Source organism: Carassius gibelio, chromosome A16 (assembly GCF_023724105.1).
Source record: "Carassius gibelio isolate Cgi1373 ecotype wild population from Czech Republic chromosome A16, carGib1.2-hapl.c, whole genome shotgun sequence".
NCBI classification, from domain to species: domain Eukaryota; kingdom Metazoa; phylum Chordata; class Actinopteri; order Cypriniformes; family Cyprinidae; genus Carassius; species Carassius gibelio.
In genome coordinates this window covers 16,578,421-16,593,841 of record NC_068386.1, presented here as the reverse complement: position 1 = coordinate 16,593,841, position 15,421 = coordinate 16,578,421, and the positions used below count along the sequence as shown (strand labels likewise).

General features: G+C 35.5%; 2 protein-coding genes across 7 annotated transcripts in view; one reads left to right on the top strand and one right to left on the bottom strand.

Annotated features, from left to right (window-relative positions):
- The window catches only part of LOC128030784 (protein tweety homolog 1), a 28,065-nt gene extending 16,472 nt beyond the window's left edge, over positions 1–11,593 (top strand). For 2 of the 5 annotated variants that reach the window (XM_052618747.1, XM_052618746.1), the window contains exons 6-15: positions 407–502; positions 774–846; positions 2,434–2,509; positions 3,284–3,339; positions 4,310–4,402; positions 4,536–4,628; positions 4,755–4,894; positions 6,318–6,485; positions 8,435–8,513; positions 10,534–11,593. In XM_052618747.1, coding sequence (XP_052474707.1) covers positions 407–502; positions 774–846; positions 2,434–2,509; positions 3,284–3,339; positions 4,310–4,402; positions 4,536–4,628; positions 4,755–4,894; positions 6,318–6,485; positions 8,435–8,513; positions 10,534–10,617 — 958 coding nt within the window. In that variant the 3' untranslated portion in view covers positions 10,618–11,593. Of the gene's footprint in view, positions 1–406; positions 503–773; positions 847–2,433; positions 2,510–3,283; positions 3,340–4,309; positions 4,403–4,535; positions 4,629–4,754; positions 4,895–6,317; positions 6,486–8,434; positions 8,514–10,528 lie in introns of all 5 variants that reach the window. The other 3 variants (XM_052618748.1, XM_052618750.1, XM_052618749.1) reach the window with 3 other exon arrangements.
- Positions 11,594–12,608: 1,015 nt separating this feature from the next.
- Positions 12,609–15,421, bottom strand: LOC128030788 (josephin-2-like). Of its 2 annotated transcripts, none has more exons than XM_052618756.1 (5): positions 15,186–15,421; positions 14,956–15,087; positions 14,639–14,764; positions 14,343–14,537; positions 12,609–13,300 (listed from the first exon to the last, which is right to left on the bottom strand). In XM_052618756.1, the coding sequence occupies exons 2-5, from the start codon at positions 15,075–15,077 to the stop codon at positions 13,189–13,191; spliced, it is 555 nt and encodes a 184-aa protein (XP_052474716.1). In that variant the 5' UTR covers positions 15,078–15,087; positions 15,186–15,421; the 3' UTR covers positions 12,609–13,188. The 2 variants fall into 2 exon arrangements, with proteins under 2 accessions (XP_052474716.1, XP_052474717.1); XM_052618757.1 differs by having other exon boundaries at positions 14,956–15,084.

Below are 15,421 nucleotides of genomic sequence, written 5' to 3'. Positions count from 1 at the left end.
ATCACCTTTACTAATAATGTGCTAGTTAGCCAGTTTCGCCGCTGAAGTTTACAGTCTGCGCGTCACCCCACAGAAGAGAGGGGCGGGGTCAGCAGAGCTCATTAGCATTTAAAGCGACATGGACTAAAAACAGCTTGCTGAAAACAGAGCTCATTTTAAAAGGGTAAAAAGGGTGTTTTTTACACTCATAGACTTTTCATTGAGACAGATGTTAGACTGCATCCCATAAACACAATCAAGCCTAGAAAAAAAAAACAGTGAACCACCCCTTTAATGTGGCGCCACATTCTTTTCATTATGCAAATGAAAATGGGAATAAATGATGAATGAGAAGGAAAAAACAATTCTCAATTCATCTGACAAATCTCACCGTATTGAAGATTTCTTGTTTGTGTGTGTTGTTTAGGTGGCTGTCGTATGTGCTGCTGCTTTTACTGGATCTGGTAGTGTGCTTTTTTATTCTTCTGGGTTTAGCCAAACAAGCCCGCTGGCTGCTTATTCTGTGAGTAACAATCATTGCTGACCTGCTTTATATAAGTAGGTGTTGTTTATTAGTTTTGATATGCACACATATAGATACGCAAAACATTCTTGCACAATATAAAACTAACTTAAACATTTATAGTAGTGTGATTGATATGTATATCATGTATCAGAAATCCCCAAGATAGAAAATGCTTGCAGAAAATGGGTTTTATTTTTGTTGACTGACACCCACTCTGGCACAGAGAGGCAGATGGTGTAAATGTGTATGTGTGTGCACTCATTTGCAGGATGACAGTGCTGGCCTGGTTGGCTCTGTTTCTGAGTTGGGGCTCTCTCGGCCTGGAGACAGCCACAGTGGTGGTGAGTATTCAGGCAACGTCTAGCCTGACAGAAAAACAACAGCTCTCCGCAAGCGGACATCCAGCACAGAACACCGCCATCTGTGTGTGAATGAGTGTGTGTGAGAGTGTCAGCGCGCTTTGCAGAGACATTTGTGTTCACTGAAAAATCCAGCCAAAACTTTGTGAATGTGACTTTTTAAGTTTTAAAAGGTCATACCAGCCAAGATGCAGTCACTTATTGTGTGCTTATGTGAGAGAGGGAGAGAGGAATCGAGTGTGTTTGTGCGCATTGTACTGAAAAAGGTTTTCCACTCTGGGAACTCAGCAGTCGTGGCACAATTCCAAAAAAGCAGGAAAATAGGGCAGAGATTAAAGATTCAATGTGTGTGTGTGTATCTGAGTGCGTGTGTGTTTCTTTGTAAAAAAGAGAAAAAGATCTTGTTGAAGATGAGCATAAGAGGCCTTAAAAGCAACAGAAAAAAAGAAGAGTGACAGAGTGATGCTGAGTGTTTCAGAGAGGAATACAGCAATAATGGACTTTAACAGAAAAAAATATATATATAAAAGTGTAAACTTACAAATGTAAATACACTACTGTTTAAGTGTTCAGAGTCCCTAGGATCTAAAAAAAATAAATGTATTATTTTATTCAGAAGAGATGCATTAATATAATCAAAAGTGCCAGTAAATACAATTATATTCCTATTTATACAAAAATATTGAGACTTGATTATAATGAAATGTTTCTTCAGCATCATCTTAGACTGATTTCTGAAGAAGTACAATTATTTCTGAAGACTTGAGTAATGGCTGCTGAAAATGCATCTATTAAAATAGAAAAGAATTTTTTTTAAATGTGTTCATATTTTATAATATCACTGTATTTTTTATCAAATAAATGCAGCCTTGGTGTGCATAAAAGAATAAACAAATAAAAAAGACCAAGCCCACACTTATATTAGTGTAAATATGAAGGATAAATGCAATGCGTCGTCATTGTAAACCAAACTCAAATTATTAATGGCACTGCTGATGGAGAAAGAAAGAAAGAAAGAAAGAAAGAAAGTGACAGGAAGAGATGGCAGTTGCTGGCCTTCAAAACAAGAGTGTCATTGTCCAAATCCAGCCAGCAGGAACAATTGCCCACTGCTCCCTCTTTATAACACACACACACACACACACACACACACACACACCATGGTTTCAGTCCTCTTTTGTCACTCTCTTTCTCTCTTTCTCCTGACCCTCTTTAGCCCTCTTGTGAAGCTCTCTGTAATATTGAGTCCTATTCACTTTGATTAATCACCCACATTCCTTAAGGGAAAGTAATAAGTATGTGTTAAAGAGGCAGCTGCAGAGTGGACAAGAGTAAAGGTGGAAAACTGGTTGAGGGATGAGACAGATAAAAACGAGGTAATGGGGGCAGCTTGCATGCCTGTCAGTGAATACTGCAGATCAATAGCAGTCAGAGCTGTGGGACGGAGAGACTGAGGGAAGTATGTCACTTGGTCACTGTGCCACACGGTTAACATCTCTCTTCTGTATTTGCTTTTGCTCAATTCCCTTTCTTGTTCTCTTTCTCTCTCTCTCTCTCTTTCTCTCTCAGGCCCTGAGTGATTTTTGCTTTGACCCGAACACTTTTGTGCTTAACTCCACTCACTTCAACTCTAGGACAAGCACAGGTGCTGTAAAACTTTTTCATATGCACCTGCTCTGTTTCAAAACCTATGGAGCTGCCTACATAGGCATCAGTTACACTCCCAATGTGAAGGCTGTAGAAAAAGACAGGTTAATGAAGAGCAGTCACATTAGCAAAGTGTAGTGATACACAAAGCACTGCTTACACAGAAGTCTCTTTTTCAAACCAAGACATTTCTGTTGATCAAAACGGCGAATCGACTGTGATGTACCTGTGGAGAAATAATTTGCCCTCACTCAAAATTCCAGATTGCTATGAATAACATTGTGTTTTTGAAAGGTTTTGGATACAGATGATCGCCATTCACATGGATCCACAAAAACGACTAAAATTGCTGAATTATGCATGGCGATGTCACTTTGTAAAGAAACACTTTGCCTATAGACTGAACAAATTTACACACGGATGAAGGTATCATTTACAAAAGCATGAACTTTACAAATTAAAAATGTAAAAATGAAACATTTTCAAAAACGCATTTTCAGGCCCTAAAACACCATTGTCATGTAAATCATCTGACAAAACACATAAGTTTTTGATAATAGAATGAAAAAAAAACAAAAAAAAACGAGTGTATAAAAACTTTAACTTTTTAACACTGTCATGGACATATCAGGGTTTACACGGAAAGAAATGGAGAAGCAGGACAGTGGGATACATAACCGACCCTCGAAAGGCAGCTGGCTTTGTAGACAAGCAGTGCTACCCGCACGTCTTCAATCTTATTTCTCTTACTCTTTCTCTTCTCTCTAAATAGAAGTCCTGGATTATTACCTGACCTGTGACAGGAAAATGAGCAGCCCTTTTCAACAGGTGCGCGATCTTGTTACATGATGCGGCAGACGGTGATGTCATAGAGATTACTGAAGCAGGGAAAAAATGGAATGTTAATGTTGGCACAAAGCAGAATTCCCCAAATATAGGGAATTATAATGATGTCACAAAGCACAGATTAAAATGAGAAAGCAATGCCTTTTATGTCACGCTGGGGATGAACAGAATAAAGAGGATTATGACATTGTAATCAAGATTTTGTAATCAAGACCAAGACTGACAAGTGTTTTAGATGGGCTGATGAATGAAGAAATGAATTTGATGCTATTAAAGGAAATTATAAGGATAGTGAAATAACGGTTGCACTTTATTTTACAGTACGTGTACATACATGTACTTATAGTGTATTTACAGTGTATTTATCTAAGAAAGTTCTAGTAATACAAGGTAACTACATGGGGTAGGGTTAGGTTTAGGAGTAGGTTCAGGGTTAGTAACTAGTTATTACATAGTTATTGTAATTACTATAATAAGTACATAATATGCACATGAGGAACAGGACTGTAAAATAAAGTGCTACCGAAATAACAATATTAAGAAAGATGGAACGGCCGTTTCACACTGATGACTCTTCTGCTGCATAATAAAACTGCTGCTCTATAGAGAAAAGAAAGTGTATTGAATAATTCCCACAAATAATAGAACTGTAACTGAGCCATGGAGAATTATTATACTGTTTCATAAAAGTCATTTTTACTATATTTCTTCTTCAAAAGTAAGATCAGTGTTGAAATGCATGCGGTGTGAAACAGTGTTTATTTTATCACTGATATACTGTGCTTAATATTTTGAATTAAAATGTTATATTTTAACTTGAATATTATTTAAAGCTTTAGTCTTTTTATTATTTTCTTTTTTTCATGTATTTTAGTTAAAAATGCAGTTACACTTTTTAGCTTTGTGAAATACGGTTAAATCAGCAAAATTCTGTTTGTTGACCTGCCATAAGATACTGACCCAGTCCCAGAGAGCGCTTTCCAGCATCCACTCTCACCTCTCCAGTCTGGAGAGAGACGCCCTCCCACGCTTTCCAAAGGCGGAGGTATGTTAGCACTGCTTTCATTGCCATCAATTATACCACAGTATGTCCGCCGCTGAGAGGAGAGATCAGTAGCAGCTGTACAGTAAAGTGGATGCAACATGCTGCTTAGCTACTGTGTTATTTTCTCTTTAAGAAGTCACTCAGGGAGGTGCAGCAGATCCTCAATGCCACTGAGGGCAACTTCCACCAACTGGTAGCACTTCTCAACTGTCGAGGGCTGAACAAGGTAACCGAAGCAACCTGCTTTCCACCTCAACCTGACTGCAAGAGAAAGTAATACTCTGCAGTTTTATATATATATACTGTATATATTATAGCAAACTGTCTCTCTGTTTTCATGTCACTCTGTCAGGATTATGTGGACTCTCTAAAAGGCTTGTGCTATGATGGGATGGAGGGGTTGCTCTTTCTTTCCCTGTACTCGTTTCTCTCAGCTTTAGCGTTCACTGCTATCCTTTGCTCCCTCCCTGGAGCCTGGAGGAGTTTCCACAGGTTAGATGCACTTCATCCCGTCACCCCGTCCAACGTCCCATTTGCTGTTGTTTTCAGAAATGGCATTATATTCATGCCGTAACTTATTTTGATTTGCTAAGATGGATGAGGTACTTAAAAAGTTGTGTTGGTTTAGAAGTAAATATTATTATATAATATTATGTAGTTATATCATACGGTAAGTATGTTTTTTTTATAAAATAATATAATATATAAAATATAAAGAAAATATATCTATATATGTAAATCATGTACAATTTACAAATTGTAAATAAAAAAAAGACGACTTCTATTTAGCATTTTTTTTTCATAACATTTTATTAGAATTTTAAAAAATGAAGTGGAAAATTACACATGCAATTTTGTTTTAATTTTACATTTTATGATTTAAATTATTATTATTCATATATATTTTTTTTATTTAAAATATTCTAGTGTTTTATTTCGTGCTTATTTTTAATTAATTAATACATTTGTTTTAAATGTAAATTTTTGTGATTTAAATAATTATTACCTTCATCAGCTCATGAAGACTTTGCGGATCCCTCAAAAAAATCAGATTTTGATTGTTACGTTTCATTGTTTATATGTTTTACCCTAAAACATTTTTTTTGCAGTTTTAATTAGATTAGATTGAATAACAAAATGTTTATGTCTCAGACGTTTGCTCTCCACTGTTGTTATAAATGCAGAAGGCACGTTTTGCTCTGAATGCTTTTTTAATTATAGGGAAATACCCAAGACAGAGGAATGTCATCTTAATATGTGTCAAAAGCATCTGTAACATGAATAAATACATTTGTAATGCAAAACAAGTTACATAATTCCACCATCCTCAACAACAAATGTAGCCAGCTGTTAATGGAGGTGGGCTGGGTCTGCTCAACTCTACTGTAGTTTATCATAAATGGGTCTGTGGTAACATCTGCACTCATCAGCAATGCACAGATGAGAGAAATGTGATCTCAACTCAGGGGCATTAGTGCTTAATGCACTTTACTCCTTATATCTGGATATGGTATTAATGTCGCTATAACCATTAGTTCAGAAAGCTCAGTCACTTACTATTGATTCAGCCCGACTCGGTTCACTCCCTCAGAATGCCCGATGTTGGCAAATCCATCAGAGGTGGCTGCAGTGTTTAATTGCTGTAAAACTGTGTTCAGAGCACCCACTCCATTTGCACAGACAGTAGATGGCAGATGCATAGATTACTGAAATGGCAAAACAGATTAAAGGATTACCTACTAGACTGAGATTATTTGATTTCATGACAATATCTACATGTATGATATGACAGATTTTTCAATAAATGTCTTTTAAGTCTTTGTTTTGCATATAACATATAGCATATCAAATGTATACCTATTTCATCAGGTTTTTTTCACTTTATTTGTTGCATAATTCTTACTGGATGGCATAGCGATTCAGAGGAATATGAGGACTCCGACAGCGAAAGCGAGGACCCCTTCACTTCTCATCAGGCACGTAGACAGACGGCCACGGGCTCCCAGCGAGGGGCCTTGCCCCACTTCTATAGTTACCAGGGGGCCGGCTGGACTCCCCCCTTTTCTAGCGCACCTCCGTTACCGTGAGTAACACATACACAGACACACAGACAGACAGACAGAATGACCCTGACCATATACCACCATCAGCTTGTGTAGACCTCCCACACAGATCAACAGTCTGGAGTACTAGGAGTGGCACTTAAAAATTAAATGAAGGAATCAAATATCAGTTTAGTAATTGAACATTAAAATGTTAATTTAAAAAAATGTAAACACATTTGTAACTTTTTTTTAATTCATAAAAATTTTTGTTAAATGTAACAGTAATAATAATCAGTTTTCAAACTGAAAAAGTCACATTTATATTGAAAAAGTAAAAAAATTAAAGAATGTCCAATTTAGTAATAAACAGGTTAGCTAAATGTAACCATAAAATAATACAATTGAAAAAAATGAATTATTATTTTCAAATAAAATTACCAAATGCTCTTCAGTAGAGTTAAAAAAAATTCAGAATAAAAAATGTATTTATCAATTTATTATTTCTTACTACAATATGGTTTCAATTTTTGGGACAGTTTTTTGTTTTTATTTAAAAAAAAGAATATTTATTTTCAGCAAGGACTTATTTCTTCAGGTAAAAGGTAAAAGCAAAGACATTTATAATGTTACAAAAGATTTCTATTTTAAATAGATGCTTTTCTTTTGTTTTGTTCTATTCATCAAAGAATCCTGAAAATAATATGTCATGGTTTCCGTTAAATGTACATATTAAAATATATTTTAAAATAAAATAAATATTTTCAATTATAGGAATTTACAATATTAAGGTTTTTAATGTATGTTTGGTCAGTCAACATTAGAGACTTCTTTAAAAAACACTTTAGAACGGTAATGTACAATTACATTATATAAACAATATCAAATATGTATGTTTTTTTGTCAGTTTTGTACATTTGTATTTTTAATTCATAAATAGATGATTCATTTCTTTTTAAGTGGCACTTCTAGTCATCCATAGAAGTTTAGGTATTAGAAATTCACAGATTCTAGTTCATTGCTTGAGCAGCTATGCATCAAGGTTGCTTTATGAATGACCTTTGCACTATAAAACATATGTATAGGCATATTAACAGAAAAATACAGAAACAAGTGTCATGCATATTCAGGCAAACACATAAAGCTCCAGTCACACACAGACAGCTAGATATGCAGGTGTTTGATGGAGCGCACAGACAGACAGACACAAACACATGCACACACAGACAGACACACAGACAGGTCTATATGTCAAGCACAGTCTAGCCAAAAAAACAGACATGAGTCCAGAGGTCTGTCTGTCTGTGTGTCTGTCTATCGGTCTGTCCGTCATTGCAAGACAGACATAGATCCTCCAATCAGAGACGATATACAATATAGGTATAAGTCCCGCCCCCTTCGATATTTCTGTCCGCTGTCAAAAATCATGCTGTCCAAACTACGTCACTCTTTCAAATCTACTGCAGTCTTCCTTGCTGTTTCTTTCTCCCTGCTTTTTAACATCCCCCGTTTCTCTCTCTTTCTATTATTCTGTTTGGAAAGATCATATTTGCTGTTTTCATAAAATTAGAGCTGACATGAACACTTCTTCTCGCTTCATTCACATTTCCTTGAGCTTTAAAATTCATGTTTTTTTTTGATGTTGTTCTTTTTTATTACAATAAATCCTAATTCTATATTCTAAATGTATATATATGTATATATTGCATAATCATAGAACTTCACTTCTTCATTTAAATATCCTATTGTGTTCTCTTAGATTCTTTCAGAAAAAACTCTAAAAACTCTCAAAGTGAAAATGTCACATCTCTCTAACTCTCTTTTCTCTCCCTGTTTCCACCCTGGATCCTGATTCTCATCCTTCTCTATGTCCCCTTTGGTGTGGCCTGTTATTCTTCCGTCTCTTTGCTGTCTGCTTCCTCACCCTCCATTGCCCCCTTCACCTTGTTCCTCTCTGCGCCTCTCTCTCTCTCTCTTTTTCTCTATGCAGGACTCCAAACGTTTCCTCCAATGGCAGCCCTGGTTATGAGAACCTGCCTTTGAGTGACAGGCAGTCCCCACCCCCCTCTGTGAGTTCCTCTGTGGCTCTCTCGTGATTCATTGTGTTTAGATTCAAACAGACTGACACACAGATCAGACTAGTATTGTCAAAAGACCCGGTACTTCGGTACCAAGTCGGTACTAAAAAAAATGAAAAAAGTCACGGTATCAGGTTCCTTTAAGTACCGGTCAGACCGAGTACCCGGGCAACCCAATCTCCAAATCCAGTCATGAAAATGAAACTTACATTTTAACATGGACAGTCACGGAATTTGTCCATGTTAGCATAAATTAATCAAATAAAATCTCCATATGGACCAGTATCTGTAAATGTTAAGCTGCAAAAGTTGGTTGAAATATGAATCCTGCATGATCTGCTCATCTCTGAGACATTTGGGTTTGTTTACTACATAGACCGAAGCGCATGACGCTTGCAGTAATTTCAGCATCTGCCGTCTCAATGAGGACATATATACATAAACCCCATCACCAGAACTGTTCTGAGTCACTTCACAAGCACTTCACAAGCTTTTCATTTGAGTAAAACCAGTGTCAATTTAAAGGTATTCTCGGAAACCCGTCAAAATAAAAGTTCATTTTTACATAAAGGCATTGTGCTAGAAATATTACTATTTATTTAGTAGAATGTCTGTGATATTGCTACTACTGTTGAAAAAATTAATAAAACTTTAGTTTTTAAAGAAATAAATCTCACAATATGTCTTCCATGTTTTAATTTCAATAACAAATCCCCTTTATTTACCAAAAAAAGAAAATGTGTTTAAATTTCATTAATTAAAAGACAAATTAAATTTGGGTTTTTCATTATTAATTGTAGAAAAACACAATTGTACATATGTATAAAGATTGGCATTGGTTTTATTTTTAGTGATAAAAAGTGTGTTTTTTTTTTAATTAGCATATTTTTGTGTTTTGCTTTGGTACCGAAATTGGTACCGAGAACCGTGGATTTCCACTGGTATCGGTACCGAATACTGAAATGTTGGTACCATGACAACACTAGATCAGACTAAATGATCATTAGCTAAGCTCCGCCTTAAAATGTTACTGACCAATCACCAACCGTCATGTTATGAGACAAGCTTTCTCTTCTTATGATTTTATAGGAGTCCTGTTTGTTTACATGATGTTTAGTGAAATGTGTACTATTGTACAAAGTTTTGGGTTCAGTAAGATTTTTTAAATTGTTTTTAAACAAATTTCTTTTGCTCACCAAAGCTGCATTTATTTGACCAAAATACAGTAAAAACCATAATAAGTTTAAATATTACATTCAAGTAACTGCCTTCTATTTTAATATGTTTTAAAATTGAATTTAGCCCTGTGATGACAAAACTGAATTTTTAGCAGCCATTACTCCAGTCTTTAGTGTCACATGATCTTTGAGAAATCATTCTAATATGCTTATTATTCCTTATTATTGACAGTGTTGGAAATAGAGGCACTACTTAGTTTTTGGTGGAAACCATGATACATCTTTTCAGTATTCTTTGATGAATAAAAAGTTAAAGAGAACATGATTTATTTTAAATAGAAATATTTTTATAGCATTATACTGTAAATTTTTCACGTCTTTACTGTCACTTTTGATCAATTTAATGCATTGTTCCTAAATAAAAGTATTATAAAATAATATATGTAATGTATTGACGCTAAACTTTTCAAAAGTAGTGTATTTTATGAGATAATATATTTTTATATTTTATAAAAATAAAATAAAAATTACAGAAAAATTGACATTGATATATTTTAATGTAGAAACAATATCTGTTAACATTTTATAGAAGAATAAGTCGTCTCCAGTTCATTACAGTGAGGCTTTCTAAAAAGCTTGCACGAGTTAGCAAAAGTAACTAAGGGGGGTGGAGCTTAGTGAATGGTATATATAATGAGAAAACAAAAGTAGGATAAATAAGTTGAAATAGTTTTTTATGCATATGAGAATGCATTTAATTTATAAACGAATATGTCTTTTTCCCTCTCCTCCACCTGCGGATCCGTCTTCTCTTGGGACTTCTGAAAGTACAGTACTCTCCCAGCATGCTGACTGGCTACGGCAGCAGTCAATCACATTCCAACCCGTCCCATTCAAGACACCTGTACTCACACTAATTATTTTTCTGTATAGTAGAAAAGAAAGATGTATAGCAAGGTTTAGTTTTCTTATGGATGGACACTTTATGAGATGAAAGACTAATTTAAAACTCTAGATGTTAAATATCTGTGTGTAACGTCAGTACCATTGAGTCTTTTGGGTGTGACAGACGTACAAATTGAATGACAGAAAAAGCCATGTGCTTCATTTAGCCGTCCCATCCTATCACGTCCTCTTCTGCTAGTGTCATGCTGTACATAGCTGGTGGAAACAAGATGGTATTGACGTGACAAGTAGTCATCTATTTTTAAATGTATAACCACTTTATTTTGAAGTTTTTATATTGTTATATGTAGTCACAGATACATAGTAGCGATGGCACAATTTCTTTGTACGATTATGCAGTTTTTTTTCTTTTTTAATATTTGACAGACCCCTATTTTATAAGTGGCAATTCTGTATTAACTTGCATACCCTATGATACTATATGATTATTTATTACTATAATATAAATATATGAATATATTCAATGCATAAACATTTGATTGTTAATGCATTTTGATGATCAAAGAAAAAGAAAAAAGAAATCTGTAAAACATTGTTGAGGGCTAGTGTCCGTTTCCTCTGCTGGCTCTGAGCAATGTGACTGCATTTTGCCAATTGCGATGCAATGGCCACAATGCAAGCAGCAATAATCATCAGGACGTCTTGAAAACACCATCTGTGTCTGTATGTGTCAGAGGCCTTCATGACATGTTCAGTATATACTGTACATACATATATACATATATATATATATATATATATATATACTCACACACACACACACACACACATACACACACACATTTGAAATTGCATTGGTCTCCTTTCTTGGCTATCAACCTGTCAATCCTTAAAAAAATATGTTTCTATGGTTTAATGCTCCTTTTGAATGGCATCCTTTTTCACTACAGAGTCTAATATAAATTAAATAAAAATACAATAACAAAAGTGGAGTGTCTGAAAATGTTTGTTTCATCTCTTTACAGCTGCTGATGCAAAGCACTACAAGCATCCTGCTAAATAAACCTAGAGTAGGTCAGAAATATTTCCCCATATATTGTTGTTTTTAAAATGATTTATCATATTAAGTAATATTTTTTTTACATTTTAAATATGACATAAAATGTTATTTCAACTATTTGACCCGTCTAAGCACATAAAACGCAGCATGTTGCCCATTTATGTCCAGTACTAATGGAAACTATTAAACTATTATTTACAACCTTTACCTATAAATTAAGTACATCTATGCAGAAGTGTCATTAACTAATTATTACTATTACTAATATAAAAAAAAAATTAAATGTTGCCTTGGCAACTAACTGATATAAACAACAAAATATTTAAGTAATACAATTCTTAAAACTAAAAGATAAAAATAAACTAAAGCTAAATATAAATATTATTAACATAATTACTAAAACCTAAACTGAAAATTGAATATAAAAATCAAAATGAGCTCAAAATAAGAATGAATACTATAATAAAATATAAATAATAATAAACACTGTTATCCAGTCCCACTTCACATTCTGTGCTTTCAGAGTTCTACATTTGTTTCTTCACTAAAACCCATAATTCTTTTTTTTTTTTTTTTTACACAACTTCAACAATAGCTATCTGACAGCTATAGTGCTGTACAGTGTCTACAGGGGCACTTAATTCATAATTTAGCCTAGAAAAAAAATTAAAACTTTTTTTTCAAATGTTAGATTACAGATATAAATATTCCAATTTTATTTTATGAATTCTGGGCTCTTTTATGTCTTATTGGCCCGAAGTGGTGGTTAATTTCAGACCCTGCTCTGAATTAAACATAATTTCTATGATATTAAAGTCCTGCTCTGACAACAGAAAGCAACAACTCAACAAAAAAAAACACTTTTTGTAGTCGTAATGACAATTTCAAACAGCTCTTCCTCAAGCTCTGCATGAGCAAAGACAGTACAAATAGAGATTCAAATAAATAACACAAATCAAATTTATTCAGTTTCCCTCCATTCGGTGGAGTCGATGTAAATGAGGCAGTTTGCAAGACAGCTTTAAAGAGTAAAAGACGTGACCATGAGATAGAGCTACAATCTCTTATCTCCTTTGTTTATGCATAGATAGATGTACACATGTCTAAAAGGCATTGAACAATACATACTTGAACTCTAAAGTACCATTTCTGTGCATAGTTGTTACAAAGACACACAAATCTTGGATCTACTTCAGCAGTGGAGTGCATAGATAGAGATAAAGTGAGAGACGGGAGTTCCTGAGAGGAGAGAAAGAGAGAAGAGGAGAGTGGTGTGGCTGGCACAGCTATAGTAGTGTCTCCCACAAACACAGTCCGTGTGACTTCAGATAAACGCCTCCTTCATACGAGGCAACACAAGATCATTCTCTCGGACTTCCCTTCGTGTGAGTGTCTGTGGATGAATGTGAGCATCTTCTTGTAGTACTGCTCTCCATTAAGCTTTTCGGTGCTCCAGTGTTTCTCTCTTTCTCCGCCATGACTCCACACTGAGAGAGAAGGAGAGAGAGAATGTTCTGTTTCATCACTTCCTGGTGTCGTCCGCTTTCAGCCACGTCCCACTGTCGTCTACTTCCTTTTGGACGACAAGGAGCATTTCTGCAATATCTTGAGAAAGCTGCTCGGTGAGAAATGACCTGTGTGGAGGAAGAATGAAGAATCGATAAAAACAAAGATCCTGATTCACTGGGTTCCATACACGTATAATTGCAAAACCAGTTATTGAATTTCTCATGTTAAAATCATTTTAACATAAGTAGTTATGCAAGTTTCACTTGTATTTATCATGGTCTTTAAAGAAAGGCTACATAACAAGAAAAAAAAATATTAGTAATTATGAACAAATGACTCTTATGAAGCAGTTTTTTTAAATGAACCTATTGAGCACAACCAGAGTAGTCCGATTCGTGAACAAATGACTCTTACGAACCAGTTTTTTATTCCTTCTAATGAATCGTTTAAAAAGACAAACTCGTAAGGAATCATTTAATCAATCTGATGAATCTTTCACTGAATTAACAGTTTTACAGTTTGTGTTAATGTTTTAATTAATGTTCGGTCTTTTGATATTTTCAGTCTTTATTTTAATTTTTTGTACTTCTGTGACATGCTTTTGCCATTCGTCTTTATTTTTTATTTTTTCATTTTGTAATATTTCTAGTTTTAACTATTTCAGTAAGTTGTCTAGGCATCATTTCTAATTTTCATTCAGTTTATGATTTTATCTAATATTTATATTTGATTTGAGCTTTATTTCAATACAGATTTAGGTTTGGTTAACAATAAAAAAAAACAATACAAGAATACTTCAAGGGTTATTACTTTTCAGGAGTTTATCGAAGGTCAGAAGAGTGTCTGTATAATAGAATTTTGGATTAAATCAAACTGAATCTGAACAGAATCAGGAGATGTGTGTTGATACCCAGATCATGTGATCCATCTTGACCTTATGTCTGTTGTTTCCAGTGATACAACCAACCATCTGCCAGTAAAGTCCTGCTCTTGTTCTCATTCAATTAGCTTGTTCTGCATCATTATAATTGTGTCTGGGCAACAGTGCACTGATTCTCAGTAACATTTGGAAAAGTGAGGGTCTCATTTATTTCATTTGACTGTGTACACACCTGGAAGGCAAAAAACTGTATTAAATATTTACAAGTAATTCTTAGTAAGTCTTACCGGAGTTCTGTTTCTCCTCCAATACAGGCAGGCCCTTTCAATTTGGAGTCTAGGTTATAAAAGTGTCCGTTGACGTCCCGTACCGCCAGCCAGTGTCTGCGTCTCAGCGGGAGAGACACAATTCCCAGAGACACCCTTGACGGGACATTCAAAATGAAGCCCTGAATTTTGTCCAGACACAAATTCTGTACTGACCTACAGTGGACGAGAGATATTGGGAAAAAGTTAACCCACCTTTTACGATCATCACAAAGCCCGTGAATTATAAAGTGACAGTGTGCTGCTGTCACACTCGCCTGCGTTTGTCCCACCAAACAGCAGCGAGCCCCCGACTCTGCAAAGCTGCCATGATGACATTGACATCATAGTTTCCCGTGCCCAACACTGAGCGGTGTGGATTCATCACAGACTGTGGGGCAAGTCTGCAAAGAAATAAAGCAGAAAACTTTGGCTTTGAGAATACAGAATAAGACATTGAGACATTCAACTCTCTCTCTCTCTGTGTGTGTGTGTGTGTGTGTTTGAAACGCTTACACATGTCATCTGCTGTCTCTTTGGTAAAGACTTTCTCTCTCTCTCTCTCTCTCTGTGTGTGTGTGTGTGAAACGCTCACCGCTTGCAGATGTCATCGGCTGTCTCTCTGGTGAAGACTCTCTCTTGAAGCACGTTGTTCAAGGCATGGATAGCGCACAGCTCCAGTCTCTGTTTCTCGTGAAACACCTCGCCCTCGCTCATACTCACCCTGCTGTCACAAGTACATTCAGTCCATTGATCAGCATTTCAGTCCGCCCAACAGCACATGATGTACTGACAGCAAATGATACATCATAATCCTCAACATACCTTCTGGAAGACAGAATCCGCAGAGCAATGATTTATTCACAGTAAGAAAACACACGCTGCTTCAGACGTGCCGTGACTCGAATCTTTATTGTTTGATTACTCCTGTCCTAACCTACAAGGATCTCTGGAAAGAGGACGCTGTTACTGTTACTGTTTCTGTTTCTCGTCCGTGAGGATCGGATCGGCCGGAAGTTGTGTTGTTGTTGCGTTGAGGTAACGCCTCGTGCGGTCATCCA